Source organism: Lonchura striata, chromosome 4 (genome assembly GCF_046129695.1).
Source record: "Lonchura striata isolate bLonStr1 chromosome 4, bLonStr1.mat, whole genome shotgun sequence".
Classification (NCBI taxonomy): domain Eukaryota; kingdom Metazoa; phylum Chordata; class Aves; order Passeriformes; family Estrildidae; genus Lonchura; species Lonchura striata.
Genome location: NC_134606.1, coordinates 46,193,524 through 46,206,321, shown reverse-complemented (window position 1 = coordinate 46,206,321; position 12,798 = coordinate 46,193,524). Strand labels below are relative to the sequence as shown.

Here is a 12,798-nt window from a genome sequence, read left to right as displayed (position 1 = left end):
GCAGGCAGCATCCGGGGAGGTGACTTGTCCTGCCCTCTGCTTCACAAACTGGGTGAGGTCAGCACACGAGGAGAACGATGGATGCTGAGAATGTTGGCTTGTCTGGTGACACTCAGGGGAAGAAAGGCCCCAAAATCCATTTTTAGGCATTGCAACTACTAGTTTCCCCCATGAATTGTCTCTTCCCACTCCTTTCCTGCAGTGCTTTTCAGTAGCTGTGTGGAAGGAGCTGTACCAGGGTTGGACAAGGACTGCAGGAGATAACTGAGCTCTCCTCTTCTGCCTGTAGCACTATATTACTATGGAAAAGCACACTGCAAGATGTTTTTAATTAGAATGTGTTTTGCTGCAGTGTATTTAAGGGTAAAATGCTTGTGCTTTGTGGAGTAGGGCATTTTATTATTGTGCTCTTCTGTATCAGATTCTTATCATTGCCTGAGAGAGAAGGAAATGAGAATGTGGGAGATCACTCACGTAACAGTCTGCATTATTTTTTTGTGAAGACTACTTGTGAGTTTGACTTGAGGCACTCTCAAAAGGATCTTACACTGAAGAAATACAGTAATTCACTTTGTAGTATTGCATGTCCCTTCAGGAAGAGGACAGACAGAGTTGAGCTGACTCTTTTTTAATTACTTTCTCTAATAAATCTAAATTACTGGGGACTCAATTGTTGAAGGTGTTAGATTTTTTTGTTGCTGTTGACATAACAAATAAAAACTACCATATCTTCCAAAATGCATATAAGAAGACAAAAGTTTCAAAAATATGATGCCTGGCTAGCTGCATTGTTACAATATTTTGGTATGGTAAGTCAAAATTAAGTAAACAATAATTCAGAAAGTGTTCTCAAAAAGTGTCCTAATAACATTTTTTTGTAAAATTCCATATTCAAGATGACCTTTTTGTGTGAAAAATATTTTATTTCTATGATCTCTCTATTGCCATCCACATTATAATATTTTACAGAACAGAAGTTACAATTCCTGATGAGGTTACTATTTGTATATGTAGTGCTAAAGGAAGATCAGAGGCTTTCATGTTGCCTCATGTACTGGTAATGATACTGATTTCTTAGACATAACTGATCACAGAGTGAATTTGAGCTTAAGTTTGCAGGAACAATCACTCAACATCATAAGAGGTAGATTATTTGGAACTGCTAGCTCCAGAAACTGCAGTGTAGGTAGGTTCAGTCATTTGCCACTCTTAAAAGTGAAAAATACAGTGTTTCTATTCCAGTCTCTCCCACTTGTCATGTCTGGCTGCCTGGTTTTCCAGCTTAGTTTTGATGCTGCATTAGTCCCTAAAACTTTGCAGTAAACCACCAGGAAAATGTTGAAATAAATTTCCACTCTTGACTTTAACAGTGGCAGCTTCTCTGCTGTTAGAGACCAGAGGCGCCCTTAACAGAGGAAGTACATTTTTAAACTGCATATATTTTCTGGTTTATACCAACTGGTATTTTTAACAGACTATGTTGGATTATTTTTATCACAATTAACTCTCTATGCCTTAAATTCTTAAGAGTTTTCATTCCCAGGAGAGTCCATGCCTTGAACTGAGTCAAGAGATAAGGCCAACTGCTGCTCCCATATATTTTGCATTATATATATATTCTGCAGATATAGCTGAGGGAGAAGGGATGTTTCACAACTAAATGCTGTTCATCTGCCTTTGACTCCTGAACATAATTGTGGTTGTGTTAGAGGTATTTTAGCCAGATGTCCTGCCGCATGTGTGTGCAGATTGCAGAAAGCTGTAGAATGGCTTGCTTAGCCTTTGTGAGGTTATAGGAGTTAGCCAAGAGGCACACACTGGCATGTAGAAGAGTTGTTGGTAATATGCTGTGCTCCTTACAGATCTCAGAGGTTGTGATGCAGTTAATTCAGGGCACACAGTCTTATTTCAGCTCTCACTGATGTTGTTGTGAGGGCAATCTCTCTGTTTTGGTCCCATAATTCAAGTCCTCCTTGTAGCTGCTACGCTTGCTGACTGACATTTCTTTTCCAGGGGTAGGAGAGGGATCATTCCAAGCATCTCAAAAGGAGCACAATGATTTGGCTGTAGGGCACAAGCTAACTTGTTGGTTTAATAACTTCACTGAAGGGGAGATTTAAATCTGGAAACAGAGGGAGAAAGTTAACCCAGCCCTTCATGCTTCCCAATTCATCAACCTAGAGCTAATATGGAAAGTTAATTATTTGCATATCAGTTCAACTCCATAGCTCTGTGGCTTTTTTATTCTTTGCAGGTGATTTTAATGGGTAATCTGCATTTGAGGCAATCTGAAAAAAATAAGCTCCAATATATAGAGATTCTTTCAATGGAACATGAATGGTAATGTCAAAATCTAAAGAAGAATAAAATGAACTGCTGTAAAGATTTTATTTCAATAAATGTGATCTAATTTAATAAATATTTTAAATTAAAATATTAAATATATCTATTTAATTTGTATTGATTGTTGAATGCATCACTTCTAGAAGTAAAGTAGATAATTAGTTTCTTTTATTGGGAATTTGGGTAACCTTGAAATACAGGCAGGGTGCTGTTCATTGCTTGGGGCATGTTGGGTGATCAATATCTAGAATCTGATTGCAAAGTTGGCAAAAAAAAGTTAATTCCTTATTATCCCTTGCATATCCTCCTGAAGAAACAAGAGTTGCTGTTGTGTTCAAAGCTATTGAGTTTTCCTGCATGCTGTTCCAAAACAGATCCTGCTTTGAGGGCTGTCTCCCTGCTCCAGGTTGTGTTCCTAAATGTTTTGTGGGTGCAGGTGCTCCCTGTAAATGGGATGGGAGCTGGTGAGCTGAGCTGTGTCCTGCCTGGCTCCAGGGAAAGTCTTTTGTTCTGCTGAAGAAACAAGACAAGTTACCAGATGCATCCTTAGCTCTGGGTGGCTGCCAGCATTCCTATGCTCCTACTGTCTACCTTTTTTTGAGCAATGCCTTTGTGTTTAAGACGTTCTGCTATTTGGTCTAGGTTTCTGTCTCTCTTTGATACCTGAAGATTACAATACACAGATTTCTCAGTGTTGAAAACTCACAGAATTACTTACTTTCTTTAAATCCTGAAAAGTGCTTGTTCCAGATAGAAAGTTAGCATCAGCATCAGCATCTTTGAAACACACAGATTAATTTATAGATTTTTTTTTATTTAACCCAATGGCATATTCCTATCCAGACAGTCAAGGTTGTATTTCTTTAAAAACAAATAAATCATGTGAATGTGGTGAGATGTGTTTGGCATATTGAATACCCAGGGCCTTGTGCATTTACAGTTTTGTTTTCCTGCCTTGTCAAAGAATATTATCTTGCAGACTCTGAAATGTTTTGGCCTTCAGAAAGATGAGCTATAAAACTCACCGGAGGAAAATCGATCCTTATCATCTCCCTCCACATTTTTTTCCACTTTCCCCAGCTATCATATTTCAAATCCCAGGCCTAGGTCCAGCTCATGTGTGGTTTTTGTAACCAATTTGGTCAGGGATGTGATTTCTCTTCTTTTACCTGTTACTCTTAGTTTATAGCAAAAACATCTGCTGTGTCAAATCACTGCAATAAAATTGTCCCTCTCCTTGTGCAGGGGGTTTGCTTGTGCCTTCCACAGCCTGGGTGGACAGCTTTAAGTAATGGGTCTAATCAGAGCAGTTTGTCTTCTGTGTTTTGATATGGTTGTGATGAAGTGTATTGATGGTTCTCCCCAGTGGCTCTGGAAGGAGCAGGCTTTGGTGTGTAACCCTACAGGTTCAAAAACCCACTGTCATCACTGCCCTGGGGCAGAGAGGGTACTCACTGCATCTGGCTGTGCCTCTTTTAGTGTTGTACTGAACACTGGTACTGGTACTTGCAGCAGCATCTCTCAGCATGCAATTGAAGCCATTCCTATTTAAAACATTAAAGATCTTCAAGCTGTATTGTTGTTATTGTCTTTTAGCAGCACAAATCTCAACAGCCAGCTTTGGTATGCAGTATATAACTATGAAGCAACAGGTAGTGTAACCTCAGTACCTTACTATTTTATTTCTGATTGTTGTTCACAATTCAGCAGTGAGTCTTCACTGAATCCATGCCCTCTGTTGGAAGTTACACTGTGGAATTCTGCCTTTAGGTGCCACGAGGTAGAGGTTTTTCAAGAGGCTGTTCTGTGGGCAGAGGAGAGTTGCATAAAGCACTTCAGAAACACTGCAATTTTTTTCCTTTCTTTTCTTCCCCTGCTATTTTTTCCTTGAGTTAATTAAACACAATAGACAAGAAGTTTTTCTATGGGCAATACTGTAATATCTTTAGCAGAAATTCTGGTTTCACCTTTTTCAAAGAATTGCCAAGTAAGGGGTTTTTCTTCAGGCAGACACCTCTGATGTCAGATCACAGGGAAGCAGATCACAGTGACAGGCTGGGTGCTGCCTTTAACCAGGTACATCCTAACTATTCTAAGGCGAGTTCCCTTGTGTCTGTGCTTCAGGTGATGCTCCGGGGGCACATTGGAGGTTGGAGGGGCCGGGAAGGGACACCTTACAGCACGCTGGTGCCATCTGATGGTAAGCTTTCACAGCAACTATTCCAACCCTTCCCATCAGTGTAACAAGCTTTTTATTTATTTTATGAGATGTGAGGTCACATTAGTTGCATGGTTTTATGTATATTTTCCAGAAATTGAAGTACTACTTCTATACTACTATTTTTTTTAAATCTAGAAATGTTTTGTGTTATTTTCCTTATTTATCCTGTGTTTTAAAAGCTGCTTTACATTAAACTACAATCTACAACGCAACTTTTTCACTTAGTTTTCTTTTTTTTTTACCCCCCAGAAGTAACTATTAATTACAGACATGGTCTTCCTGTGATAACTCTTATGCTGCCCACAAGAAATGAACGCTGTCAGTTCACTGTCAAGCCAGTAGTAACCACTATAGGAGCATTCCTGCAGGATGTGCAAAGAGAAGATAAAGGAATTGAGAGAGCTGAAGTCTTTGCAACAGGTATCTTGTATTTCTCTTATTCCCTGAAATTAATGCATTCCCTTTTAAATGGACTGTACTTCTCTTCTGGAGCATAAGTTCAGTCTTCTGTCAGGTTTAGCACTGAGGCTGTTGGAGTAGCTCTTGAATGCTTCTAGGGTTTAGTGTTGTTTCAGAGTTAATAACTGAGTCCTCTTGAAAAGGCTGATTAAAAATACAGAATTGGATCTATTACTGGAACTCTTCTTTTATCCCAGTAGTGTCCTCTGTTATCTTTTTCAGTTAGTTTCTCTTTGTAATGCTGTCTTTAAATAAGTATCTCCTGATTTCCTTGATGGGTCTTTCTTCCCTTGTTCTCCATGATCACTCTGAAAAGACAACCTGTTGGGCTATTGAATGTGATGCCTGCCAGTTTTTCAGTGTTACCAAGAGCTAAAAGAATTAATTTGCCTTACCACAAACTTGTGTACAAAAAACTCAAGAGCTAAGCAACCAGATAATGTGCGCAATAATGAAGGACAGTTTTTTAAGACATTGAAGAGATTTCATTTATCAGCTGGAGTACAATATTTCAGGGCCCTTTCAGTACAATATTTCAGGTTGAAAGGAAACTTTCAAAGGGTCAAAGGATAACTAGTATTTTAGCATTGGTATGGCCTTTCCTCCATGTAATATCCTGTTTATCCCATTGTCCCAAGTCTTCAGATAATTTTCTCAAGCTTTGCTCACTGTTTTCTTCTATTTTGTCTCTTTGGCTTGTCCGTTGATAAAACTAACATTGAGTTTACCTTATTCTCCATTTTATTTCCAAGAAAACTTGATCTGTATTTTAGCAGTGCTCTTGCAACCCCCGCCCTGGTACTAGAGGATTCAATCTTAAAACTAGAATTGGGATGTAGGGTTTTTTGTCTGAATCTGGTAGAATAGGTACTTGAATTTGGCTAATTCAAAGCATCTATTTCTCTTCTTCCCCACTCACACCCCTACAAAGAAAGAAAAATAAGAATACCTACATATCTATGGAAAGATTTATTTAACAGCAGGTAACACATAAGCAGAAGAAAGGATGTTGTTAATGGAAGTTGCTCCAGTTTCATAGCTAGATGGATTCATAACATTCTTTTCTTTCTGGTTGATACTGAGAGAGGGCTGCAGGGGCTTCTAAAGAAACTGAAAATAGATTGATGTTCCCAGAAGGTCAGAAAGCCACAGACCTAAGAGAAACTGCTTTACTGTCCTTTATGGGTACATTTAGTAAAACAGGAAAATACCCCACAGAGCAATTTATTGATACCCTCTGGAGCAATGGAGATGTGGATCCCAGTGTGTACATGAGCTTCAGGAGCTTCATGTACACGGGAGCTTTGGTCTTGGGTTTTTTGGTCTTGTTTAGCTTTGTTTTGACAGTGTCTGCTAGGGAGCAAAAATAGAAAATTCTCTTGAAGATAATTTCCTAAAAAGACTCTATGTCTTCAGAAGCCATTGTAAGAAGTGGTCATTGTGAGCAGCTGGCCTTCCCCTTAACACAGAAGTTTTTCCCTACAAAGGATTTCTTAGTGGGGTGGGGCAGGACTTGTGCTGGCAATACCAGGTACTGCTGTTGTACAGACATCCAGGACAGGAGTGTTTGGGATTCACTGCTGGGTCGCCTTCCTCTCTGCTAAATCAACAAAGTTCACTATTCCTGCTTCAGTGCAAACGTGGGTCACTTGTGAAGCACAAGGTAATTCCTGTAAGAAACCTGCGTGTCTGGCATTTTTGGCCTGGACAGGCAGCAGATTCCAAAGTGGAGATGAATTTGAGTTGTTTTCACCTCGTCTGATCTGTTTAAACACACTCCCATCCCTTCTGATTTGGGAATACTTAGATTAAAACAGTGACTCAGAATAGTTCTCTGCTCTGTATTTGTCAAGTGCCAGGCAATTGTAATGTTATAGAACAGCTGAGATGTTTAATTCATTAGGAAACTGATACTGTAAAGAGAAACTATTGGTCAAGTACTGAGAGTTGAATTTCAACATCAATTATTAAAGAAAAACTATGACGCTTTGATGTAGTGTAGACACACTTCTGTGTCATTTAACCATTAAATGAAATGTAACCTTAACTGAAGTCATCAGTGCTGTGTGTGAAGACTCACTTTCGTTATCTGTGGATTTGATTTTCATCCTGCAAAACTTTTGTAGACAAAAAAAATTACCCTTTTTCCACATTGGAACACTTGTGTTTAGGCATAGGAATTAAAGTAGCCTTTGCTTAAAGTGTGTGAGAAATTTTCTAAAATAAAATACCTCCCTTTCCTTAAAACTTCTCTTCAGTTAATATAAGGTTGCACAGGTTAATAAATTAGTGTTGTATTCAGAACACCCAGAACAAAGGGCCTGTCTGGCACTTCTTTTGAAAAGTATTTTTCCCTTAAATGTTATAGGAAGTGTTATAAATATCACCTTAAATAATGTGCATGCAAATGAGCCTTGATGTTTTATTATGCTGGAAAAGAAAACAGAAATGAGTGGATAGGCACATTACAATTTTGGGTTGAAAGTGGTCGGCTTCTGGGTTTGCTTTGCTGCCACGCAGAGTGGGCAGGTGAGCCAGCTGGGGCATTTGCCTGCAGAGTTCAGTAGTCTAAGCCTCATCAGATGGGGCCTGAGGACAGGGTTCTCTGTCATTGCAGATGTGGGGTTGATTGTGGAGCTTTTCTGTAGTGGATGTGTGAGGACAGGTAGAGGAGCTGAGGCAGTAGCACTGTGACAAATATCTACATACAAAAATCTTGGTATTTTGTGGCCTGTTTGGTTATTCATCTTGGGAGTAAAGCTGCCTAGCCCTTGGCAAGGGCAGGGGAAGGTGCTTTTTTTGTGTTTAGAAAAGGAGAATCATCTCAAACAGCTACTGTGGGGCAGCTGTTCCATGGCTTTTCAAACCCTCATGCCACAGTGATGTGTCCAGCAGCAGTGGTGTGTGGCTCTGGGGGCTTTTGGGGCATCTGAACCCCAGTGTGCTCCTGGCAACCACAGTTACATGAGTAGTAGTTCCTGCTAATTAATCCAGTAGTTCCTGCTAATTAATCCAATTGATTTTTGGTAGGAGCTGTAAAATTGCAAGTAAAATTTGTGGAGTGCCATTCATGTAAATTTCTGCATTTAAAAAACAAAACAAAACAAAACAAAACAAAAAAAAAAAAACCAAAACAAAACAAAACAAAAAAAAAAAACCAAAAACAAACAAAAAAAAAACCACAAAAAAAATAGAAAAGGGTTCTCCAGAGAATCAAAGTTCAACTCCATTCCCCGCACACAGGACAGCCCCAAGAATCACACTGCCTGACTGTTTAGTATCTACCAGTTCTAAAAGTGGAGTTGCTTCCAAACATTATTAGTGAAGAATCCCAGCACTTTTCTGTAGCATTGTCTGTTAATGTTTAAAACTCCTCATGATAAGTGATCTAGAACTGAAGTCTTTCTCCTGCAGATGGTAGCAAGGTCTCTGATGCAACCTTAATGGAGGTCTTATTGATGAATGACTTTAAGCTTGTTATCAACAACACAGCATACAGTGTGTCACCTCCTGTAAAAGGTAAGAGCAATCCTTAATAACTGGTCATCTCACTTCATTTAGTGAAAGGCATGGGAAGTCTCAGAAAACTGGGACCTGGGAGAAAGCTGTTTGTCTTTGGCTTTGTCTTTTTACCTTTGGATGGTCCTGCTTTTGGGGTTGGAGGTGAGGAGAGCATGAAGAAGGGTATATTCTTGAAATGGTTATATGACAAATATTTTCTTTTCAGATAAGCTGAGTAGTGAGCATGCTACTGAAATGGAAGATATCAAATCCTTGGTTCACAGACTGTTTGTGGCTCTACATTTAGAAGATCACCAGATCAGGAAAGAGAGAGAATTGCTACAGAGGCTGGACCATCTGAAAGAAGAGCTGCTGCCTCTTGAACAGGTTGGAAAGTGGGAGTACATTTTTTAAAAAAACTCAAAAGCTTTTCCTTTCATCAGAAGTAAGTCCTGTGACAGAAGAAAATCATCATGAATGGCTAGGGTGTGTCTATTCTGTTTGTTATGTAAATGAGGTCAACTCAGAATGCAAATTCTTTTCAATTCAGTTCTTTTTCTACCTGTTGAGGACATTAATGGGGTAGAAACCAGAACACCTGGAGAAAGCTGTCATGAACATGGCTAGTATTGAGATTAAAAGGCCATTTGTTGAAATGTCATTGAAAGTAATTTGTTGCTTTATGAGTTCTGAATACCCATGACAGCAAAAAACCACAGTAGTGGAATCGACATCATCCATGGCTTAGGGTAGTGGACAACAGGACTCCTGCTTTATGAGGGCCAGCCTCAGTGTTACCCAGAACTGCCTTGAATGTAAATGGAAATCAAACAGATACAGATCCCTAGTAGTGCAGAGGGGAATTTAAAAGGAGGAATTCTTGGTGCACAGTGGTAAGAAGATCTGGTTGCCCTTGGACTTCAGTGCTTTTATTTTCTCAGCAGGGTAAGTCAGTAAGAGGTATGGGTAACTGATCCTGAGAAAGGATTTAGCCCACAGGGAGAAAACATAGTTGAGGAGCTGTTCATCAGAAGAGTACTCATGTTTATTTGAACAGGTTTCTCCATTTATTTTCTTCAGATGAAGGCCAGAATCATGGACAGTGCAGATGCAAAAACCTCCAGGCTTTTATGGGTTGGCCTAGCCCTGATGTCAACTCAGGGGGGAGCGCTGGCATGGCTCACGTGGTGGGTCTACTCATGGGACATCATGGAGCCAGTCACGTACTTCATCACCTATGGGAGTGCCATGGCTTTCTACGCCTACTTTGTTCTTACCAAGCAGGTGAGGCCTTGTCTTCTAAATGTCTGGAAAATGGAAAAGGAGGAAAACTGAGTCTGTGAATCACAAAGCTTGAGCTCTGATGAAAACAGAATTCAGTAAGTGGCCTTGCCATCAGACAGGGGCTTATTTGGTCCCTAATGCAGCTGGATACAAATATTACATCATGCAGAATCAAGCAGGTACTGCTGCACATGAACTTCAAGTCAGCTACTGAGCATAACTACTGTTAGTAAGATTTCATAACCTGGAATGAAAAGTGAGTAAAGAAGTCTCTCCTTTAAAATGTTTGTAAATCACTTTACATAGTCAGTGGCACCTTGCTTACTGCAGTAATGGGAGAGCAACTGGTAGTGCTGTGCCAGTTTATGAATGCTGCCTTACAGCAGCAAATCACCCAACAGTAGGTTTTATTTGCTTTATTTGTTTTATTTGGAGTTTGTGTATATACAGTGCAGGGTACCAAACTGTTTGGAACTCTGGCAGTTACATCACTGAAATATACTGAAGTACATTTGGTGCCTGAAAAAACGTTACTGCTCCACTCTTCATAATCGGGCTACTTTTCCATGACTTAGAATTAACAGAGGTAAATCTAGGACAGCTGAAATGAGGCAGGCATTATGTAGAAGTTGAAGGTTTGCTCAGATCTTAGCTTCACAATACAGACTTGTTCTGAAATCCTGTAAAGACTTTGAGAAATGTTTCTTTTTCCTGTTTTATCTCTATACTTTACTCTCAAAGTGGACATCTTGATGTTGAACTTTCTATGATGCAAAACTCTCTTTGTTGTGGAAGTATGTGGAATAGTAACCAGTACTTTCTTCCATTATACAAATGGATCTATAGACCTTGTGAGAAATTAGGTTCCTTCAGTGAAAAGGGGAGACATATCTCTTTCTATGAAGAGCTGGAGTTTTACTCCTTCTGACTGGTTTTTAAGAAGGGCTAAGCCATTCCTACTTTTTGTGAGTAGATAAAGAGATTACTAGGCTTTTTTGAACAGCTGCTGGTGTAATTGTTTAAGACTTTCAAATAAGTCCTCAAGAAGTAGTTCCTGAATTTTCTCTGACTCCTTGGGAGTAGACTCCATTGGCTGAGGTGGCTCCAGTCATGAAGATCACCCTATGTCTTTATTATAACTGAAAATCCCTTCAGACATGATAGCAATGACTCCTACTATGTGTTTAAAAAGCCCTTATGGCCCCCGTAAGAGCAGCATTTCATATGTAGCCTCTTTACAAAGCATACATAGGTGCTGGACAATGTAGGTCTTCCTGAAACAGGCTGAGTTTCTAATGGGCTGACCTCTACTCTGTTTCCTTGCTAACCACAAATCCACGTCCTCCTTCCTTCCCCAGGACTACATTTATCCTCACGCTAAGGACAGGCAGTTCCTCCACTACTTCTACCGCAAATCCAAAAAGCAGCGTTTTAATGTGGAACGATACAACAAGCTCAAAGACGACCTAGCAGAGGTATTTCAGTGCAGTTCTGCAATAATGACACAGCTTCTGGCTTAAGACTTTTTCAGTAAACTCTCAGCTAACAGAAAATTGACCTCACGGCTTGCTATCAATACTCTGTATTGCTTATCGGCCAGTTTCAGCTGTTCAGATAATTTTACAATGTTTGTCTTTGACGTGTAAACTACTTCTGTAGGTCATCAGAAAGGGAGACCTTAATGAATTTAATTTAAAACAAGTCAGTTTATCAGCATGACATCTATTTTTTGCATACTCTAATGTTGCATTTTTGGCCATTTAATACAATAGCTGCATTTATTGTGGACACAGTATGTTTGCTGCACTGCTGTGGTAAACCAATCTCCTCCCTTTCTTGGAAGGAGATTGCCTTGCAGAGTGTTCAGCATTTGACTTCATAAGCTTGTTCCATAGGTAAAAGACTTAGATTTAGAGAATATGGTGACTGGATGGAAAAGGTGGTATGTACACCTAGGAGAAATTTGGTGGCCTTCATGAAATAGTTGTAGCAGATCTCTCACTCCTCAATTATTATTCCTCCATCCCATCTTGACAGTCCTGTATTCAGTGTCTTATAAATGAAAATGGAACTACCTCTAATTTTAGCTCAAAACCCAGAATTCAGGATGTAATTTCATGTGCCATAATTGACATCATGTTAAGAGTTTGATGCTTTTTTGGTGGCCTGGGGGTGTGAATTTTCAATTGTCATGTCAGTAAAATAATACTTCAAGGTGTGGGTGAGTGGGTTGATGGGCAGGGTTCATGCTTCTCTCTGGAGACTGCATGAGTTGAGCAGGTCTGTCACTGTTTGATTGGTTTGGTTCCTTGCCTAAGACCAGCACCTTCTGAGAAAAGAAAGACAGTGCATGTGTGAAAGAGGAGAAGACAGAGGCTGCAGGAGGATGAACTCTTCCTCTCTCTTTCATTGGCAGGCAGAAGAATCCCTAAGGCGTCTGCGCCAACCTCTGCACCTGAGGCTTCCCATCCAGGAAATCAGCGACAAGGACTGAGTTTGGTTTTGTGTATCTTGGAGATGCCCTTTCAAAGCTGATATGAACATTTAGTTACTCCATAGCACCTGGGTATTTTTGACCACTGAAGTTTTAACAGTTGCAATAAATAGCTTTAAAAATTATTTGGTCACTTGATGGTTTGTGTTTGTTTTGCTTGTTTGTTTGTTTTTTTAATAGAACCCTATGAAGGAACTGCTGAAGCAAAGTTCTTCTAAATATTTGTCAAATCTCATCAGTACAATGGAGGCATTCTTACTGCTGGTAAAATGACAGAACAAACAAGGACAGCCTTTTTAGTACCATTTAGTATAACATAACAGTAGCTCATAGAATAATTAACTTCTGCATGGAGTAGTAAAGATTCTTTTCCTGAAATTACTGTTTCCTTTCCCCTGGTCTGTGCATTGACTCTTTGTGACACCATAGGTGAAGTTTAGATTAGCATGACAATTAAGCTTTCTTAGTAAATAATGCTGGAAAAGTAAGGTATCCT

General features: G+C 39.6%; 1 protein-coding gene across 2 annotated transcripts in view; it reads left to right on the top strand.

Moving 5' to 3' along the window:
- Positions 1 to 12,425, top strand: part of MCUB (mitochondrial calcium uniporter dominant negative subunit beta) — a 47,209-nt gene extending 34,784 nt beyond the window's left edge. For both annotated transcript variants that reach the window (XM_021525476.3, XM_021525475.3), the window contains exons 2-8: positions 4,468 to 4,543; positions 4,814 to 4,984; positions 8,438 to 8,542; positions 8,751 to 8,911; positions 9,605 to 9,808; positions 11,167 to 11,283; positions 12,225 to 12,425. In XM_021525476.3, coding sequence (XP_021381151.2) covers positions 4,471 to 4,543; positions 4,814 to 4,984; positions 8,438 to 8,542; positions 8,751 to 8,911; positions 9,605 to 9,808; positions 11,167 to 11,283; positions 12,225 to 12,302 — 909 coding nt within the window. In that variant the 5' untranslated portion in view covers positions 4,468 to 4,470 and the 3' untranslated portion in view covers positions 12,303 to 12,425. The remainder of the gene's footprint in view (positions 1 to 4,467; positions 4,544 to 4,813; positions 4,985 to 8,437; positions 8,543 to 8,750; positions 8,912 to 9,604; positions 9,809 to 11,166; positions 11,284 to 12,224) is intronic.
- The last annotated feature ends 373 nt before the right edge of the window (positions 12,426 to 12,798 follow it).